The sequence below is a fragment of the Prunus mume genome, linkage group LG8, assembly GCF_029339155.1.
Source record: "Prunus mume cultivar Tortuosa linkage group LG8, ASM2933915v1, whole genome shotgun sequence".
Taxonomy (NCBI): Eukaryota; Viridiplantae; Streptophyta; class Magnoliopsida; order Rosales; family Rosaceae; genus Prunus; species Prunus mume.
The window spans coordinates 4,726,668-4,746,595 of record NC_142705.1 but is presented as its reverse complement, the minus strand read 5'-3'; the positions used below and the strand labels follow the sequence as shown (position 1 = coordinate 4,746,595).

Sequence of the window (19,928 nt, the reverse complement as noted above, 5' to 3'; positions counted from 1 at the left end):
ATTAATCCTAGTTGGCTGGCCAAGGAAAACGGTTTGAATTAGGTGTTGTCGTACATAAAAAAGCCGGGAGGCCCCTGCTCAAGTGTTCTTCGTTCGTCAAGCCCAAAGCATAAGCAGTGTTTTTTCATTCAGAATAAGAAAAGATGTCAGATTCGAAATCAAAGATAAACAGAGAAGCAGCTGGAGGAGGAGAGAAGGGAATTACCCTTATCGTGAGGTTAACGGTTTTTTTTGGGGTTTTCATTTTTTCAACCACTATGAACTAAGGTGGCGGCAACCTCAGAAATATGAATGTCCATAATGGTCAAGTTCTGCGTTTAACGATAAAGATAAAGACGCATGAATCAAACTCAGCAAACTGGGAATGCCTTGATCACAGCTCTGTATACCTCTATAAAGTTGTATAATTACAATGTTTACAAACACAATCACTCAATATGAAAATGGTATTGTAGCTCATCATCATCCAAGCTGGTAGTAAGTATAGACGTATGAAGGTTCTCTTCACCTCTTTCTTCTTTCTTTTATGTCCCTCTCGACGAAAAAGTATTAGTATCTGTGTACTTAAAAGTCCCTTCCAATTCAACTATGCTTTCTTCATGCTTGCAAAGATGATGTTAGCACATTTTACATCCGGTTGACAAAGGCTAGAATATCCGAAACAATGCTATAATCAACAGCACAACAGAACAAGCTAGTGCCTGCAACAATTGGATAATTATGCTGATTTAACTCTCTGAAACACAGTTGAAAATATAAAATTTAAGGCTTTAAAGAAAAATGTTAGATAGGATGAGAGAGATACAGCAATTGCAGAGGCAGCCAGTCCTGCTCGCTCCCTCGGATCCTTGCGATAGTAATTTCCAAAATACAGAACTGTAGCATAGTACCACATCACTGGGAAGACAAAGCCTAAAAGAAAACTGCAGTGCAAGAAATAGGAATGAGACAAGGGAAGGGGTAATGAAAATAAAGGAGGAAGAAGGTATTAAAGATACTCACGAAAACCATCCTATCCCGCAGCCAAAGCATGGAAGCTGCTTCTCGTACATCCCTGATGAAAAGTCCTCTGCATCTCGAATTAGGGTATACCTGCCTTTTTCAGGATCTGCAGCATCTTTTGCTTGCCCTACCATGACCATAATACCTCTCACTTGTCTGGATAAACAGTTTGTATAAAAGATCCAGTTGCTATAAAGATCTTGTTTATGCACAGAAAGTAGAAATTATATGCATTTCGGATCAGATTAATGATTTTTGTTAAATAAAAACTGCATGTAAGCCCAATGATAAATCAGCAGAGTCTGAGAGCACAACCATCAATTCTAGGATGCCGTGAATTAGATTGAAAATCCAAATAAACAGACAATGCCTTTCCCTCTAATAGGATGTAAGCAAGCTGATTAAGCTTTTAACATGCAACCAGATATACATTAAAAACGACAGAACACTTAAAATGTCATTTCTTAAAGAATTACAGACAATAGGGTCAGCCAAAAAAGGAAGATTCATAGGGTTACCGAGATAACAAACACATTCCATAGTCCATGAGAGGAAGATTCATAATTGTCACAGATAAATGTGAAAGCACTTATACGTTGCAAAGTCCAAAACAGGATTGGCAAAAAAAAGGTCCAAACAGATTGCTACCTTTAAAAACTGAATAATATCGGGCTGATGGTCTCAAAAGTTGCTTTTCAGAGGAGGATCTCACTAGCTCAAGGTCGTTTCTCAAACCCTCTGCCGAAGCATCTGCAACACCAATAAATCTTGTATCAGAGTTAGGAAGTAGTGGAACTAGAGACTGATCATGTTAACTTAGCCGTTTTAGTTCTGAATAAGTGAATATATAGGCATCATTTATCATATACAAAGAACAGTAAGCAATAATAAATCAAGGGAAGTTTGAGTACTTTGATCCATGTATGCTAGAGCAGATGAATATGAGTTGCCAAAAGTCCTCACTTGCCACACCTCAATAAACCTGTTTCACAAAATTACAATCTCACTTCAGATCCAATTTATCCCACAAATTTTTTGTTCATGATCAGTGAGAAACCAGTCATCTTTACTAGCTTGCAGATCAAACAGAAAACAACCAATGCAAAAGTTACAAGTTTGCACTACAGTTTGTAATTGCCTGTGGCTAAACAAGCCCTCCCTTATTATGGTTCAAAATCATTCAGAAACCACCTTTCTCAGAGCATCTAAATCCATTAATCATAACTAATTAAAGCATACTAAGTAATCATTAGCTTCAAAATGGAACCAAACACAGGGGCTGCTCCCAGTACCATTTGCTAATAATCCAGCTGAGGTGGCAATACAACACAAAATTTCCATGGTACTATAATGAACAAGTACTTGGGTCAACAACACCTTAGTTCTTGGGTCTTCAAAAAAATTTCATTCTTAAAGGTCTGTATGTACAAATCCATATGTGTTGCAAAACCTCCCACAAATTTCAAATCAAACCACAGTTTAGTTGCAGCGTGTATGTACCAAATTGCGGCACATCCCATTTCAGCTCATAAATCGTCAAAATAAGAAATCTAAACTACGGATACTACAGAACACAGTCATATCATCATATAAATTGAAAGGATTAACAAAAAATTTTGCAAAAGCACCAAGCTTTATCAACATCCCAACAAAACCCAGAAGATAAAAACAGATATTCAATCAAATCAATCATGAAATAGAGCATTACAGACAGGAAAAACTGGAAGAGGAACTTACGTATGAATTGCAGGACCTGAGAAGCAAAATCCTAATGAATTTTCCTCCACAGATCACAAATTGAGAGGGGAGGAAAGAAAGAGGGGTCTTTGTGTATTTGAGAGGTCTTCTTCTTCTACATGTCAAGCAAGGCTTCCCTTCAGCATTAAACAACTGAAAGCTAAGAAAATTGACTCCCCCTCTGTCTCTTGTCTTTTAGAAAAAGAAAAAAGAAAAAGGACATAACCAATTATTTTTTTTGGGTCTGAGAAAATGATATAACCATTTACATACTTATCAAGAAGTATTTTTTATTAAATATTGTTATTTTGCTTTGTATAAATAAATATTTCTTGAGTAGTGGTTAAAATTATTTGCAGAATGTTTGGTAGAGGAATCATCAAATTTGATTGGCCAGTAGCTCAAAAGACAACTAAGCCCTCTCATTTTTCTGCAAACCTTTGGAATATCATTGGTCAGAGGCTTAGGCCTTAGAGCTTCCACCGCTGACATTTCGTTTTCCATCTTTTTTATTTTTCCAGTTTTTGCTTTCAATATCGCCGCCGGCAATGATTGTATAGATTTATATATATATATATATATATATATTTTTTAAGGAAACATGAGGTTGGACGCCCACTAAAGCCCAAGCATAGGAATATCAATTGGAAACCATTTTTAATTTTTAATACTATTTTAATTTCTTACAAAAATAGACCTTTCTTCATATATATATATATATATATATATATATATCTAGTAAAACTATTTATACGGCATTTACTCACTATATTATTGTTGGTCAGATATAGTAATATATTTTATACTAACGAGCTCTTAATTTAGTGATATTATACTTTATACTAACGAGTTTTAGTAAAATGTCTCAATTTTAAATTTCCCTCTTCAATAACAAAAACAAGCAATATAATACATATAAATTTAATACAAATAACATCACTGTTATCATCATTTTCTTGTTAAGGATATGGTTTTTATGATTGGTGCATTTGGCCCCCTACAATATTATATATCAATGTGATTAACAGACTCACACCATATGAACAACAAGGGTCCTATTAGCATCAGAGATGTTTCATGCTTCTGGTGGATCCACCTGTAAATGCATTACAACTCAACACATGCCACATGAGAATTAATTCTGGCTTCTCTTTTTTTCCTTCTTATTACTTGTTTTTATAGAAACGATAATCTACTTTAACCTAATCTAAACTACAGAGAGGGGGATTCGAAGTCGGGTGCATAGTAGACAACATATCCACTTTAGCCAACTTAACTAAACTCATGTATGCAGCAAAAAAATAATAATATTGGGGACAAAAACGTTATGGCCTTATAGCCTAGCAGATTGTAGTTGCTTGAATTAAGATTTGCATTCAGGCATAAAGAAATTCATCGACTGTCCAACAACTGATATTATATGCATTCTTTTGTGCCTAACAACTTACCAAATAGAACAAGAACACTAGAGAAGTAAACTTGAATCAATGGGAAAAGTTGAGGGCCATTTTGGCCTGGTGGTGGTTAGCTTGATCTACAGATTTAAGGATAACTATATCCCAACAATCACATTTTGGTTGTTAAAGGAGTCATTAGCTTCTCAGAACTTTTTACCTGGCCGCCCTTAGTTTCTGATTGGTCAACAAATGCAGTGTCCTTAACATTTTCATCATCCAAAGCAAAGGGAATAGGGGGTTAAATATCCTCCAAGCAACTTAGCTTGCAAGATGTGGTGAATTGAGCTTTTCTTTAGTATTCTTTTTCTTCTTCCTTTTTGAATTTCAATGAACGTTGCTTGCAACTTGAAAGTTGGTGATCAAATTGAAAAGTCTAATCTAAAGGACCAAGGAACTTGTTTTATGTAGAAGCATAAAACTATGACCAGACCATATAGCATTTGTTACCTTTATATTGGGAACCGAACACCAGATAGCGAGTAGAAAGACGAGAAAGCTCTTCACCACTTATGATGCAAGTCCTCGTGCTGTGCTATTTTTATTTTATTTCAATTATGGCTGCATATGTAGAGATATTTATTCCTATATACCACATCACCTTGACATTTGAAACTGAAAAAACTAAAATCAGTCTCTATACTATTTCTTCCGACCATTCTCAAACTCCCAAAAATTGTTTCATCTTTATTTCAGTACCAGAGCTATATTGACAGAGAGGGGAGCCGAACACCAAAGATCGAGTAGAAAGATGAGAAAATTTTTAACCACTTAAGGTACAAGTCGTGCCGGTGTGCTTTTTTAATTTTAGCTGCATATGTAGAGATATTTGCTACTCGTACATTGGGTCACATATACAGGAACCAAATCAGCCCAAAACAGCCCAGACCAATTCACGTATATCTAGTAGAAGAAGAAGCCCATGAAAGCTTTACAAGTAAAACGCCACCGTTGCTCAATCGTCAGTAGCCAAGTGCTCAATGATCAGTAGCCAAGTTAGGGCCGTATGTGACAATATCAAGGTCTCTCTGGAACGCCACGTTCGAGAGTCGACCTTAGAATTCAACATACACACAGCCACTGCGTAGCCAAGCCACGTTTCCTCTTTTGTCACTTTTTTCCTTCTATTTATTCACCTCTTTTTTCTCTCTGTGTCCTCTGCGATCATCATTGAGCTTTGGATAGTTGAAGATGGGGGATGAAGGGGGTTCCTTACACGTGTCAAACGACAATAACGGTATTGATCATGACAACGGTGATCAGAGCCGTATACTGGACATATACCCTCTCAGTTCCTATTACTTTTCCTCCAAGGAAGCCCTTCCTATCAAGGACGAGTCTGTAGCTGATCGTCTTCAGAGAATGAAGTCCAGGTACTATTTTTTTTATTTTTGTGTGTATTTTCAATTGGGTTTCTTTTATTTTCACTAATTTGTACTCTCTTTTTTTTGGCTTCAAAGTGCTAACTTTTCTGTTTTTGTGGCTGTTTAAATATAGCTATGCTGCTTATGGATTGAGGACGTGCGTGGAGGCAGTTATTTTGGTTGGTTCTCTGTCCTAATTCAACAAGTTTTACTTCTTTATTTATCTTTGATTTATTTATAAATATTTAGGAGGTTGAATTTATTTGACATTCGAATGGGGATCATTAGATTTATGAACCATCAAATTGATCTTTAAGAATTTACATGAATTCTGCTTCTTGATTGCTAGTAGTTTCTTAGACTTCTCTGTTGCAGAATTTGATATTGGCTTCTTCATAAGTGAGCTGAAAAAGATGTGATTGTTGTGAGCTCAGGTTGAGTTGTTCAAACATCCGCATATACTGCTGTTGCAAGTAAGAAATTGCATGTTTAAGCTTCCGGGGGGTCGCTTAAGGCCTGGTGAATCAGGTGATTCATCAGCTTTCTTGAACTGAGCACTAAGAAATTCTTGTTAGGATTTACTAAACTCTTGGATTTGTTCGAACTCGCAGAGATCGATGGATTGAAACGGAAGCTATCAAGGAAACTTTGTGTCAATCCAGATGCTGATGGGATTCCTTGGGAGGTATATAGAACATGGAATATATATCTTCCTTTTTTTTTTTGGTGCATTGAAAAATTGTTTGAATGTTTAGGTAGGGGAATGTCTTGGGGTATGGTGGAGGCATGATTTTGACACATTGCTCTGTCGGGACTTGCCCTCTAAAGTTAAAAACCCAAAGGTAGCTCCTCTGGTCTCCTATTCACATGTCTTAATTAAGAATCAACTAACTACATGACGTGGCAATTGATCATACTTATTGATGTATAAGTACAGATTAACTGTCATATTATGTCATCACTTAATGGGGTCCGAAAATATGGTTCCCCTCCTAAAACAAGGCTTCAACTGGGTGGCCAAGAAGCATGATTTCTTATGTTTATCTCATTCTGTAGGAGTGCACGAAACTGTTTATTGTGAGGCTCCCAGACTGTCGGAAGTTCGTTGCGCCGAAAAACCTAAAATTGCTTGCTATTCCATTGTGCCAGATCAATAAAAATCAGGAGGTAATGAGCTTGAAAATGGTGCAGTACATGCATATTTATGAGTGTTTATATCTGTGATCTGTTTGATGGAGATTGAATCATTCTACTGTTAATTGTTCTTGATTGTTGTATTGTGTAGACGTATGGACCTGTTATATCAGGTGTTCCGGAGATGCTATCAAAGTTCACCATCAACATCATCGAAGATTGAAGATTGAGATAAACTCGATCGCCATTGTAGAGTGGACCGTATGGTATGCAGACGACGATCAGCTGTAACAGTATGTAAGTTGGAGAAAGGTTGTTCCCTGGGCATCTATTTCTCATGAAATTTTGCCAAATGCTTGTATAATGTATATATAGTATAGATTTCTAAAGGGAATAATCGTGTGTTGAAGACAGCAAGCATAAATGATACTTGTTATGTTTGGCTTGAGTTTTCATTCTTTTCTGACAAATTATTATTCCGAAAACCTCTTGTATTTCTCCGATCTTGCTGAACAACTAAATATTTTGTCTGTGAATATGATCAAAAGAGAGGCTGGATGAGACCTAAGATACAAAGCCTGAAGCGGCCAGCCTGTAACTTAAATTTCATGGCTATCCAATTGAACTCTGCCCTGGTGCTTTTTTGATGCAGTTTTCCCTCATCAAATCTCTGACTTTCTCAACTTCTACCCACCTGCCTACTTCTGCATAAATATTCGACAGCAGCACATAATTCCCCGAATTCCATGGTTCGAGATTGATAAGCTCTTTAGCTGTAAGTTCCGCGAGCTCTACCTTGCCGTGAGTAGAGCAAGCACCAAGCAATGCACCCCATAAGGTAGCATTTGGCTTCATAGGCATGCTCTTAATCAAGTCATGAGCCTCCTTCAGCCGTCCACTTCGCCCAAGAACATCAACCATACATCCATAATGCCCTAGTTTTGGCTCAAGCTGGTGACTTACAACCATTGAAGCAAACAATTCCTTTGCTTTTTCCACCAAGCCTGCATGGGCACAACATGTTAAAACCCCCACAAAAGTTGCATCATTTGGTCCCTCACCTTTGTTCATCATCTTCTCAAACAAGTCGATCCCAAGTTCACCTCTCCCATTAAAAGCATACCCCGAAATCAGTGTGTTCCAGGAAACAACATTTTTACGAGGCATTTGGTCAAAAATACCACAAGCAGCATCCAAATCTCCACATTTACAGTAAAAGTTGATAAGTGAGTTCCCCACAGATACAACTTGTTTTAGAAGTCCTTTAGAATCTGTATAGGAATGTATCCATTTCCCAACCTCAACATCCCCTAAATGAGCACAAGCAGGCAAAACTGCAACCACGGTCGCCTCGTCTGGTTCGAATCTCTGATCCAACATCTCACGGAAAAGTTCTAAAGCTTCACTATCCCGCCCACACTGCGTTAAGCACGAAATCATTGAGTTCCAAGAAACAACGTTCCTTTCACCCATCTGCCTAAACAAATACAAACCCGTATCCACATCACCGGTCTTGCAAAACCCACGAACCATCAAATTCCAAACAATCACATCTCTGTGAGACAACGCATCAAACACCTTCCTAGCATCCTCCATTTTTCCACAATTAACATACAAATCAATAACCCCAGTGCGAATCGAACTAAAGCATTCAAACCCAACTCTCAAAATTTGTCCATGAACACACTGCCCTAACCTGTGGTCACAAATATTCGAGCACGACTTGAGCAACGGCGCATAAGTGTACTCATCGGGGCAAATGCCGCGGTCTTTCATAAGAGAGAACATGTAGAGAGACTGTTCAAAGGGTTCACAGATTGAAAAGCCTTTGATCATGGAATTGAAGAGGAGGATATTGGGGTTGTGGGTTTGGTCGAACACGCGATTTGCGTAGCTCATTTTGTCGAGTGACCAACAAACGGAGACAAAGTGGGCGAGGACTTGGTTGAATTGGCCAAGGCCATGGCGAAGGAGGTGGCCGTGGATTTGGCGGAGATGGGTTCGGGTTTTGCGGCCGTGGAGGAGGCTGAGAACCCTCCGCTCAGCCTCACGGCAAGCTTTGCTCATGGTTTTTTTTAGCTTTATTCGTTATAGTGTGAAGCTCAGAATTACCAGTTGAAATTTGATGAAGTTAGGATGGTTGGCGGGAATCGGTGGTTAAATGGTTACTGCTGTTATTTGAAAAGGCAATGAGATTTAACGACGATTCAGACGGCGTCGTTTAATAAATAAAGACGCATGTCTCTAGCCTTCTAGGATATCATATTGTTGCCTTGACTCAGAAAAAGAAAAAAGAAAAAGGGATATAATCTTGAATCTTTTATTTATTTATTTATTTATTATTTCTCGGAGATTTTGAGTTATTATGGATAAATAATTATTTGTAGAAAAATCCCATAATTGTGGGAGGATTCTTTATCTTGATCGCTCTCATGTTGTATTTGTAAACACAAATCTAAATCATATGACACTAAAATCGTGCTAAAGAGCTCTAAAACCTTCACATTCATAGCTTTATTTTCAATTCACGTAATACTTATGTACGCATTACATCATTGCATTCGAAATTAATTATATGGTAAAGTCTTTCACATATACATAAGCAATCAAAATTCATAGCTCTACTTTCAATTCACATAACACTTATGTGAGCATTACATCATTGCATTCGAAATTAATTATATGGTATAGTCTTTCACATATACATAAGCAATCAAAATTCATAGCTCTACTTTCAATTCACATAACACTTATGTGAGCATTACATCATTGCATTCGAAATTAATTATATGGTATAGTCTTTCACATATACTTTTATGAGCCTTATATTTAGGCAAAAAATCATTTTTAGTCCCTGTAGTTTGCCGATTTTACCACTTAGGTCATTGTAGTTTTCAATTTAAAGCAATTGAAGCACACATTTCAATTTCTGTCAAAATTCCTCTTAATTCATTTAAATTTGACCATGTGCCACTATTGTAGGGCAATTTTTGTCAACTCAAGCTAAAATTCCTCCCAAATTCCTTCAAATTTGCCAAAATTTCAACTTGGAGATGTAATATATTTTTTTTAAAAAAACTCTATCCCAAAATCACGCCTAAAGTGAATGAGAAGATATCTAGATTGTGTTCTTTTGTTAGATAGGTCGGATGAACCTCTATGTGAAAGACACGTGGTCAAAACTTAAATTAATTTGGAAAAAATTGATAGAAATTAAAATGCATCTTTGAATTGTTCAAAATTTAACTACAAAATTAAAATTACAATCCGAAAAGTAAACTTTTGCCTTATATTTGTATATATGTTGTTGTCTTGTTTGATACCAGTCATACTTCTATTATGACCAAATATAAAATCACACTTCTTGTGCCGACGATCCTCTTCATCCTTATCCAAAAAGGTAACAACTAAAATAATGTCGGGTACAGGGATTCTAATTGCAGCCATGGCAACGAACGACAACAGAAATCAAGACACTGCTTCAATTATTACCCTACTTGGCCTATACCACTTGAAGGTCACTTCAGCTTTCCTTTATCCTCTAGGCCATTGTTGTTTTATTCTACCTTTTTTTTTGTATGCCCTTTTCTTCTCCTTGATAATGCAATATTTTCAATTACCCTAATCTCTTGTCCATTCGGTATAAAAAGTGAATATTTTATGTTGGTTAATTGATTTAACTCACGCATATTTTATATTTTAAGTATTTTAGATAGACGAACATAATCAACTCACATGTCCTATATTTTTATTGTTCTAGAGAGATGAACATATTGTCATGACCTACTACCCTAATACGTGTGCACCAATGTTTTTGTTGTCATTGTGGCCTCACAAAGCCAACTAACAAATCAACTACTCAAAGAAAGTGTGAACAAAGATATATCACCATCTATAATTTCTGGAGTCTATACCCATCCATATCAGTCAAGCGTGTGAAAGTGGCATGACAATGGATATCATTTTTACAATCACTCGCGTGTTTTGACCTTTCCTTTTGCATTTTTTTGAAGCCACCTACTTTCCAAAGTCTGATAAACAAAAAACAAATGAAAAAAAAGGTTAAAGAGTGTTCTATTTCAAGCTACTAATTAAAACCAGTAATCAGGTAAATTTTCAATTCAATGTACTGATCAACTATATGATATATCATTCCAAATAGCATTACAGTATATATAAAAAAAATGCCAAAAAAGAAGAAGGAAACTATGTGGAAAACTGGGTGCGCAGAAAGAAAAGTCAACGGTCCCATCTTCTTCCCCAGCTGCTGTGTGAAAGGTCGAGTGTTCTTCAACAATTTCCAAACTTTTCCAACCAACAGGAGCAACACTAGTTCTAGTCAAAGTGGTCCCTCCTTGACTATTATTATTTAATTAAAAATAGACCTCTTGATCGATATTATAATTCTGAAAATTTCCAAGAGACTCACTTCAACTCTGAGTCTAGACTCTGGACAAAAGCAGAAAAACGAGCAAACAAGCTTAAGGGCTCAAAGCTCGAAGAGTCATCATGAAGAAGGGAAGCTTAGGACCTAACCTCAAGCTCACTCTCCCTCCTCCTGATGAAGTTTCCATCTCTAAGTTCCTGTAACTCTCTTCTCTTCCCTTCCCTATCTTTATCATTCTCTGCGTTGTATCTAATTAAGTTGAGTTGTGGGTTTTTTGGTATGGCAGGACAAAAAGCGGCACGTTTATGGATGGCGATCTCCTGGTTAATAGAGAAGGGGTTCGGATCGTTTCTCATAGAGAAGTTGAAGTTGTAAGATACTTTTCAAAGATCATAAATTTTTTTCCCAGAAATTTCTTTTTCAATTTTGTGAAATGTAAAAATTGAATCTTGGAAGTGAACTGGGTTGGGTTTTGCCAATCTGATCAACATTATTAGCATTTGGCATGTGGGGTTTGCTTATCATTCAAAGCTCATGCACTGTGAGTCTGTGACTTGTAAGTTTACGAAAGAAGGCTTTTTTTTGATGTGTTTTTCTTTTTGGTTGTAAATGTGAATGTAAATGCTCAGCCACCGCCTATTCAGCCATCAGACAATCAGATGATTTTAGCAGATCTGTACGTGATTAAAGTCATTGGAAAAGGAAATGGTGGGGTTGTTCAATTGGTTCAACACAAATGGACTGGCCAGTTTTTTGCACTAAAGGTATTACACAAGGCCCTTTCTTTTCCTAGTCAAATTACTCCTTGTGTACCATAAGATAAGAAGATGTATAGTTGTTCCCCTTACTATGCCATAAGTAGCATTCTTGTGTTTGAGATGAATAAAGAGGGAAGATCTTTGAGTTCATATTGCTTTGTTATACCCATTGTGTTTTGAAATTTACATTAGTAAGAATTGTAACGTTTCCGGGTGGCTCAACTGCTTTGGATGGTTGATTCTGCGTGGACTTGCTTATCTTCATGCTTTTGTAGACTGTAGAGCTATCCAACAATATGCCTTTGGGATGTTGTGCGTATCCTATTGTTTACTTCATGTTCTCCTTGCTCTAGTAGTTTTTTGATGCATTTTCCCACATTCAGGTAATTCAAATGAATATTGAGGAGTCAATTCGCAAGCAGATTGCACAGGAATTGAAAATTAATCAATCATCACAATGTCCCTACATTGTTGTATGTTACCAGTCTTTCTATGATAATGGTACCATTTCAATAATCCTAGAGTACATGGATGGTGGGTCTTTGGCAGATCTTCTGAAAAAGGTCAAAACAATTCCAGAGCCGTATCTTGCTTCCATTTGTAAGCAGGCAAGTTAGCTGACATTCATGTGCAGTCCTGAAACTCTTGGTCTTTGTGATAAACATCAATTAAAACATGTTTTCTCACTTTCTTATTGATGCAGGTGCTGCAGGGTTTGTTGTATCTTCATCATGAAAAACACATCATTCACAGGGACTTCAAACCTTCTAATTTGTTAATCAATCATCAAGGAGAAATTAAAATAACTGACTTTGGTGTGAGTGCAATAAAGGCAAGCACTTCCGAACAGGCAAATACTTTTGTTGGCACATTCAACTATATGTCGGTGAGTAAAAATACAGTAATTATATTGCTTTAACAAACGTCTTGTTTCTCTATTATCCAGGGGTATTGAGGTGCAGGCCAGCCTATTATGCCAACTCATGGAACTAACTATTTCTGTTGACATTTGTTTTGTAGCCAGAGAGAATTGTTGGTGGCAATTATAGTTACAAAAGTGACATCTGGAGCTTGGGTTTAGTACTGCTGGAGTGTGCAACAGGTCAATTCCCATATTTACCACCAGATCAAGCTCAAGTATGGGATAGCTTTTTTGAGCTTATGAGTGCCATTGTTGAACAACCACCACCTTGTGCACCTTCTGATCAATTTTCTCAGGAGTTCTGCTCATTTATTTCTGCATGGTAAGGGTTATTTTTCCTCATTCATTACTAACTTGGCCAGATTCTGAAAATAAGCTACTTGGTGTAACTATCTGAAGAATCATTTAGAATAATTGTGTTCCATTTTAAGAAGCAGGAAGCATGGCCATGCTTTCTGTTCATTTGGTTATGTGTTTGTGAGCCTGTTTAACTTGTAAATTTTGGTGAACATTTCCCTCTTGTAATCACATTGATAATCATATAAATCTTCACATTCCTATGTAATAATTTTAGGCTCGTAATAGCATTCTTGGAACAAGTAATTTTCTGTGGTTGTATTAATTTCTTTTCATGCACTATTTGTTTTTTTCTTTGCCCTTTCCGTCCATTCCAAAATGATTGGATCATGGCCCAACACAATTTGTGGTTCATTTAACTTCTATTTTTTTTTGGCCAGATTTAACTTCTGCTTGTCCGTGGTAGATTTTGTAGTCATTTGTTGTCTGTTAATGAAGTTGCTATTCCTAAATTTGCTGACATTTGTTTGTTTTCTATTTATCTCAATTTTTTGCTTTCTATTTAGTGAGGTTACTAATCCTACCTTGTGGGTCTTTTCTTTATCTCAGTGTACAGAAAGATCCTAAGGATAGATCTTCAGCTCAGGATCTCCTAGTATGACCTATGAAACCCTTTGAACCCTTTCTATGTTGATGTTACAAGTTTGCTGGACTTTGTAGATACTTCCAATCTGATGTGGTTTTCTTTTTCTTTTTCCTTTTTTGTTTGATTTCAGACACATCCTTTCATCAACATGTACAACGACTTGAATATTGACCTTGCCTCTTACTTCAGTGAAGCAGGATCTCCCCTTGCAACATTTTAAAACCTATCTGGTATGTTCAAATCTTGAGTTCAGTCCGAATCTTGGATTCATTAGTGGAACTGAAATACAAAAGTTCCTTCCTTTTCCATAATAAGCTCATATAAGTGTAATTTTCTCTCATGGATGACGACTCTTAATTCTATTTCCTTGCAAATCCAGGGAACGATTGGATCGTAGAATGATTCTTCTGCTCTCCGTGCTGTCTATTCCAGGATGTGTATTTTTGTAATTGAGACGAATGATTTTTGAGTTTTGAATTTATGGCTCCTTGCGAACTAGTCATACCTATTCCTGCCATTTGTTTGTACTCTCCTAGACCTAATTGTAGTATGAACCACATCAATGAAAGATATAGACCCTTTTCCTTCAAAATCAAACCTACTGTATGATTTTATCAGACTTTCAATTAATTTGTTCGTACTTATGTTAATCACTGTTTAATCATTGGTTAATCTTGTAATTATTCTATTCACGTAGTCATGAATGTTTATATAAATAGGGCAGCAACTTAGTGATGAACAATTAGCCCCCTCATTTGTAATTTGTGATTATCAATCAGTATTTTCTTCAATCTGGTATATAAGACTCTTGCAGTTCCTCAAGGAAAACGGCTACCAGAAGTTCACACGCATTCCTGATGGATTGGGTTATTGGTGTCAAATTGTTAGACAATCAACCAAGGAAGAGAGGCAGAAAAATAAGAAAAGAAGAAGAGTGGAACACCACTGTGGTAAATTACTGGAATTTCTGTTTATGCACAAATTAATATAACCAGAACTAAGGAAAGGTGGACAAAATGAAGAGAAAAAATATTGAGAGGCTATAATTGAGCATTGACCATTTCTTTATGCAGAGTAGTTTTCATAACCACACCAACCCAGATGAAAAACTTATGGGCTGAGCCACTCTTTACTGATTATAATCATCTAATAATATACTGGCATATCTCAGATTCCAATCTTAGTTGCAGTTAGGTTTTTCTTTTAAACTTCCTTGTTGCTTTCAAGTCTACCACCACTACAGTGATGTTGTCTTTGCTCCCCTTTTGCAAGGCAAGCCTTGAGAGATAATCTGCTGCAGCTTGAGCAGCAGGATCAACTCCCTCACCCCTTTCCATTGACATGGTGGTATCACCATACTTTTTGTGCCACAAAAGGATCCGCCTTCGTGCAATATCGCAGGCCTCTGGTTTGTCATGAAATCCCATAACCCGTCGCTGGCTAGAATAAGACACTCGTCTTCCTTTTCTCGAGAAACAAACACTGCTTCTGGATCCGGAATAATCCATGGTTTCAAGTATCTGTCCCCTGATACGATTGAATATCATCATCAGCATGAGATCTGAATCTGAATGGTCTAACGTATTCAAACTCAAACCATGTATACAAGCATAGTAAATTTTAGTGTTCCATTTCTGACGGAAGATAAAATAGAATGAGTTTCGAACTCATACCTATGGACCTTGACATTGCAAGAACACCAAATACACGAGAACCATTCCACTGGATGACTTTGCCTCCTGCAGCCTCTATCCTTGCACATTCATCTTCTCTATTTGGCTAAAAGCAGAACAAAAGCTAATCAGTCTATCTAGAAATGTCAACTTCAGTTATGAGCTGAAAATAAAAAAGATATAATGAAACTACATAAATTAGAGGCCTTACCTTGTGGTCTACTGACAATGGAACAGCCACTTTTCCTCTGCATAATACTGCTCTTGAGTCACCACAATTTGCCACTATGATATGGGTTGGACAAATAACGGTGACTACAGCAGTAGAACCGACGGTTTCAGGAGCAATAGGTTGGAGATCATAGTCCCCAGAAGTACAAGTGTTGCTCACATTCGTGCCTTTGGGAGCTCCTCCAATCTCAGCATCCACTTTCAAGAAACAATTGGAGAAAGCCTCCTTCCACTGCTCCTGCCAACCTTCACCAGTACTTCTGTTATGCAAGCTTGCTTTTGCAGTTTCTATCTCTTCAGCCAATGCAGAATGTACACGTTTGCGACAATAGTTAGCAACCTACAGAAGAATATCTACTTAGTTAAAAGAATCCAACTTGAAAAATCCCTTGATCAATGTAAATATGGAAATTCTTTAGGACAAAAATCAGATTTGTGGTCAAGCTGGCAGACCTGGCAACCCCCATGGCCATCATAGACACCAAAGAAATGGGCAGTTAAGTGACTTGGGTTTTGATTCATGCCATTCAAACCAGAGTCATCCATTAGCATCTGAATAGGAATCTGCAAAAATCGAGGTACAACGGCAAGATCATCTTCCATCTCCGGTCTCCTTCCACAGATAGATGTGTAACCCCAAAGGGGTACTCGATCCAAATCGAAAACTTTCTGACTGCAGCTTGTTCTACAAATCTTCTTATCCCTAGTTGCCGAAATAAGCGATGTAGAGGCATCAGAAGTAGTACTAGATCCATTGCCAACCTCACATGATGGCCTGAACTTATTGTACTCCTTACTTCCCCAATCAATATTTTCATTAGAAATCCGATCACCCACATATCCTGCAAGCATATTCGACACAGTGGCTTCTACTCTGTTTTCATCATGTGGACCATTGCTTCTGTAACTTTCATTTCCACAAGAAAAGGACTCACAAGGTGAATTTGCTATTAGCTTGAGGCCAGTCATTTCCATTTGGATTTTTACTGCTGACTCTTCATGGATCAAATTACCTAGCCTATATGGAACCGCAACTGCCTGAGCTATCTCCTCCATGGATTTCCTTCACTTGGCAGTAACAACCGTCACCTTCCAAACCCTCTTAAACTAATAAACTTGCTAGTCTGCAATTACTTTCTCTCTCTTTTCAAGTGTATTGGTTAAAAAGAACAAAAAATAAAGAAATGTCTTCAGTGAGAATGAGAAATAAATCTTTCTATAATCTAATACAAATATCATGAACATTTAGATGCCTATGACAATTATTTTGGGATTAGAAACAACTGAACTGAAATGGGAAATTGAATTTGATTTGCTAAATTGTTTTAAGTTTCCACTTTGTGGTAATATTTTAAAGAATATGTTGAAACTACAAACTATAAATAGAAAAACTTTAGGTTAGGCCCCTTTCAACCTCTTCAACTCTCTGGACAATCCTCTCTGGACCCTTCTCTATCTACCCTCCTCATCAACCACATGAAAGAAAGAATAGGACAAGAACCAAAGCCTTCTTTTTCTAACTTTCTACCAACCCATTGATCATAGGAAAGGAAAAAAACAGTGCTTTATGAATTTGATCAAATGAACTGAATGTGAGATTCACTGTCCTATTTGCAGCCAGCACAATCAAATGCTGCCAGATAAAGAAACTCAGAACAAATACAGAAACCCAGAAAGGAAAATCATTGAAAACTTGGGTTCCCTGGATCAGAGGCAACTCATTTCAGCCTCTAGAAATTTGGGTTTTCTCTCTCCTATGTAACTTTCATGTTTTTTGAACCAAACCAACTCCAACTAACTAAATCAAAAGCAGATGAAAAGTAAAGCTGAGTCACCAACTACTTTATCTGATCGCTCAGCTATTCTGAGCTCCCAAATATACTTTGATCAACTTCTGAAACAAATCAAAAATAATACACACACAAAATAAGTAAAGGTGTTTGATGAGTTTGCTCACCGTTTTTCTAAACTGTACATGCAAATTTGGTGTTGCAGAATAAGGAGAAATGGCCAAGAAGAACCGTAAAAGGTCGGTGCAATGTTGGACATATATAACTTGGAAAAATTTGATCAGAGAAACACACGTGTTCATAATATGTCAGAGAACGGAATTAAATTAACCAAAGCAAGGCATCTACGCACCTACGTTATCAAGTAAATTAAAAATTAAAAAAAGTGGGCCTAAAATATCTCAACATGTAAGAATCATATCTTTAAAAAGAAAGAAGAAACAACATAAGACCATTCCATGGAATTTCTTTGAAGCATATAATATATAGTTTTTTTTGGCATCCCCACTATTTTAGCATATAATATATAGTTTTTTTTTTTCTGGCATCCCCACTATTTTAGCATATTCATAAGACACGTATACGAAAATAATATATCTCTATCTTGAATGATACGACCGTCAACCATGATAAGACCATGAGGCATTTTAGCTAGCGACTAGAAACTTGTCGCGTCATGAGTGGTTAGAGGGAGTTTGGAGCGGCGGAGTTGGAGTGGAGTGTAGTGCCATCCATCTTCCACTTTTAGAGAGACAGATGGATCATTACATACACGTAACATGATACACGCACTCTGTTCTCAAACTGTGTGTCACAGATTCATTGAGAAACACGGAGAGAAAAATCCAGTACCAATCTTGTGGGATTCTTTTTCTTTTTTTTTCTTTTCCCATGAATTTCGTGCCAAAAAAGTCTCATGCAACCAACCTCTCACCTGTGGACGCGTGTTGCCAATCATCCATTGGGGCTGACACGCAAGTCCCCCAGTGTCTAACTTGTCTCACTAAATTGGAACTTCCATATGGTCAAGATGAATCCGCGGAGCTAATAATTTTATTTTATTTCTGGTAAGAGCACAGCAATTTCAACACATTTTTGATAGGCTGTTTCTAGAAATGATTGATGTTGACCGTACAACTCAACTCAAACACTGCATCTGCTTTTTCTATAATTGCAAAAAATAACGTGTTTGACCGAAAAATAGAAATCCAGAAGTCTCATACTAGGCTTCTTGTCTTTGAGCCTTAAACCTAGACCATGACGCATGGACGATTAGGCCCCAAAGCTTGGGCCCTGAGCCCAAATATCCTCACCACCACATCAGAGTTGTGGACAAGATATTTTACATCTTTTTCTTTTCTTACCATTTTGATGAGAACGACCGTGGCCGCCACCACGGCTCGAGACCAACCATAATCCGTCCGGCCCCAACAGGCCAGCCATGCAATGCCTAACAGTGCTGGTCAAGTGAGGCCATCCATGGCTGGCCTCCGGACACTTGCTGCCAACTTTTCATTGTTCTTTCAAGAAAAAGTCTGTTCTTCAGCGTTCAAAGTAATTTAAGCTGGGGTACTTTTGTAATTTAAGCTAGAATATAGAGGCAGCCTCTGCCTGAACTACCGTAGAAAGAAACACTAGTGTTAAATGTGCACACCAGTTCACCTTGTAATCTTTGAAAACCTGGCCACATATGTATACATACAAGTAAAACTTTGGGATGGCAAGATAGGGTTGATCAACTCAGAATTGAATAAAGGTACCTCAGCACTTTGAACAGAATACAAATTCAAGGCCACCAACAGTAAACTACAAGAACGAGTATGAAACTGCTAAAAACAAGATACTTTTAGAGGGAGCCCTGTGTAACGCGGTGAGTATGCAGTATTGACCTTGAAAACCATCTGCCAAAGAAATACAGCTTAGGCTGCATGCGCCTTACTTTATATATTTATGATAATACTGATGATATATGGGAGACGCTTGCATAACTAAGGCAACTAGTTAATACAATTCAGGAAATAGAGCATTCATCAACACTGGGACTACAATAGAAAGTGTACAATGTCCTTGAAAGTTCTGGTATTCCTCTTCAAACACTATTACTAATGAAAAAGAGAATATTGAAAAAAGCAACATCGGGAGACAAGTAAATAGAAGCTTGTGAGATAAATCCTTAATCTTTAGTAAACATTATTCTGAAAAAAGAAAAAAGTAAAAAAGTAAACGTTAAAAATGGGTTTTGAAGTCTTAAATGCACTGAAAATAATCAAATATATAGGGCATCAACTAAAAAAGGGTATAACACAATTTCAAGTTTCATACCAAATAAAACCAGCGTCAAGTGAGGCACAAGACACAAGTCAAGCCTGGAGGAGTGAGCTAAGCATCAAACTTGATATAAAAAAGCAATAAACCTCAAATGAGCACCAATGCCAGGTAAAAGCATAGAACCAAGTGTTTCTTGCAAACTCAAATCAAGGTTCAAAAGAAATTCAGAATAAGGTTGGTGAGTAGCTATAGGCTTAGGAATAAC

The 19,928-nt window shown here is 37.2% G+C and overlaps 5 protein-coding genes across 6 annotated transcripts; 2 read left to right on the top strand and 3 right to left on the bottom strand.

Annotated features, from left to right (window-relative positions):
* Positions 1-346: 346 nt before the first annotated feature.
* On the bottom strand, positions 347-2,882 carry LOC103340541 (uncharacterized). Its single transcript, XM_008243964.2, has 6 exons — positions 2,740-2,882; positions 1,914-1,984; positions 1,651-1,752; positions 1,003-1,129; positions 806-923; positions 347-701 (listed from the first exon to the last, which is right to left on the bottom strand). The coding sequence occupies exons 2-6, from the start codon at positions 1,921-1,923 to the stop codon at positions 648-650; spliced, it is 411 nt and encodes a 136-aa protein (XP_008242186.2). The 5' UTR covers positions 1,924-1,984; positions 2,740-2,882; the 3' UTR covers positions 347-647.
* Positions 2,883-5,163: 2,281 nt separating this feature from the next.
* Positions 5,164-7,139, top strand: CFIM-25 (homolog of CFIM-25). 2 transcript variants are annotated; one of them, XM_008243960.3, is made up of 7 exons: positions 5,168-5,566; positions 5,691-5,736; positions 5,992-6,085; positions 6,169-6,242; positions 6,313-6,399; positions 6,614-6,724; positions 6,843-7,139. In XM_008243960.3, exons 1-7 carry the CDS (start codon positions 5,385-5,387, stop codon positions 6,912-6,914), a joined length of 666 nt encoding a protein of 221 aa, XP_008242182.1. In that variant the 5' UTR covers positions 5,168-5,384; the 3' UTR covers positions 6,915-7,139. The 2 variants fall into 2 exon arrangements, with proteins under 2 accessions (XP_088898331.1, XP_008242182.1); XM_089042205.1 differs by lacking the exon at positions 6,313-6,399 and having other exon boundaries at positions 5,164-5,566.
* On the bottom strand, positions 6,381-8,871 carry LOC103340540 (Tetratricopeptide repeat (TPR)-like superfamily protein). The gene has a single exon (XM_008243961.2). It carries the CDS (start codon positions 8,756-8,758, stop codon positions 7,304-7,306), a length of 1,455 nt encoding a protein of 484 aa, XP_008242183.2. The 5' UTR covers positions 8,759-8,871; the 3' UTR covers positions 6,381-7,303.
* Positions 8,872-10,927: 2,056 nt separating this feature from the next.
* LOC103340537 (mitogen-activated protein kinase kinase SIPKK) lies at positions 10,928-14,298 on the top strand. Its single transcript, XM_008243959.3, has 9 exons — positions 10,928-11,277; positions 11,365-11,449; positions 11,708-11,842; positions 12,220-12,444; positions 12,540-12,722; positions 12,857-13,080; positions 13,665-13,710; positions 13,832-13,931; positions 14,081-14,298. The coding sequence occupies exons 1-8, from the start codon at positions 11,201-11,203 to the stop codon at positions 13,919-13,921; spliced, it is 1,065 nt and encodes a 354-aa protein (XP_008242181.2). The 5' UTR covers positions 10,928-11,200; the 3' UTR covers positions 13,922-13,931; positions 14,081-14,298.
* A 321-nt stretch (positions 14,299-14,619) lies between these two features.
* ABI2 (Protein phosphatase 2C family protein) lies at positions 14,620-17,856 on the bottom strand. Its single transcript, XM_089042204.1, is given in 6 exon segments — positions 14,620-15,109; positions 15,112-15,228; positions 15,375-15,480; positions 15,586-15,945; positions 16,059-16,746; positions 17,563-17,856. Coding segments are annotated over 5 exon segments (1,404 nt in total). The 5' UTR covers positions 16,662-16,746; positions 17,563-17,856; the 3' UTR covers positions 14,620-14,891.
* Between the last annotated feature and the right edge of the window lie 2,072 nt (positions 17,857-19,928).

What these genes read in the sequence shown, in the direction of transcription:
- CFIM-25 (XM_008243960.3), top strand. Translation starts at nt 5,385, where the DNA reads ATGGGGGATGAAGGGGGTTCCTTACACGTGTCAAACGACAATAACGGT. An exon ending in CTTCAGAGAATGAAGTCCAG is followed by an intron (nt 5,567 to 5,690) that starts GTACTATTTTTT and finishes GTTTAAATATAG; the next exon opens with CTATGCTGCTTATGGATTGA. An exon ending in AGATCAATAAAAATCAGGAG is followed by an intron (nt 6,725 to 6,842) that starts GTAATGAGCTTG and finishes TGTATTGTGTAG; the next exon opens with ACGTATGGACCTGTTATATC.
- LOC103340540 (XM_008243961.2), bottom strand. Translation starts at nt 8,758, where the DNA reads ATGAGCAAAGCTTGCCGTGAGGCTGAGCGGAGGGTTCTCAGCCTCCTC.
- LOC103340537 (XM_008243959.3), top strand. Translation starts at nt 11,201, where the DNA reads ATGAAGAAGGGAAGCTTAGGACCTAACCTCAAGCTCACTCTCCCTCCT. An exon ending in CTCATAGAGAAGTTGAAGTT is followed by an intron (nt 11,450 to 11,707) that starts GTAAGATACTTT and finishes GTAAATGCTCAG; the next exon opens with CCACCGCCTATTCAGCCATC. An exon ending in TTGCTTCCATTTGTAAGCAG is followed by an intron (nt 12,445 to 12,539) that starts GCAAGTTAGCTG and finishes TTATTGATGCAG; the next exon opens with GTGCTGCAGGGTTTGTTGTA.
- LOC103340541 (XM_008243964.2), bottom strand. An exon ending in ATATTATTCAGTTTTTAAAG is followed by an intron (nt 1,130 to 1,650) that starts GTAGCAATCTGT and finishes TGGTCATGGTAG; the next exon opens with GGCAAGCAAAAGATGCTGCA. An exon ending in TGGCTGCCTCTGCAATTGCT is followed by an intron (nt 702 to 805) that starts GTATCTCTCTCA and finishes CAATTGTTGCAG; the next exon opens with GCACTAGCTTGTTCTGTTGT.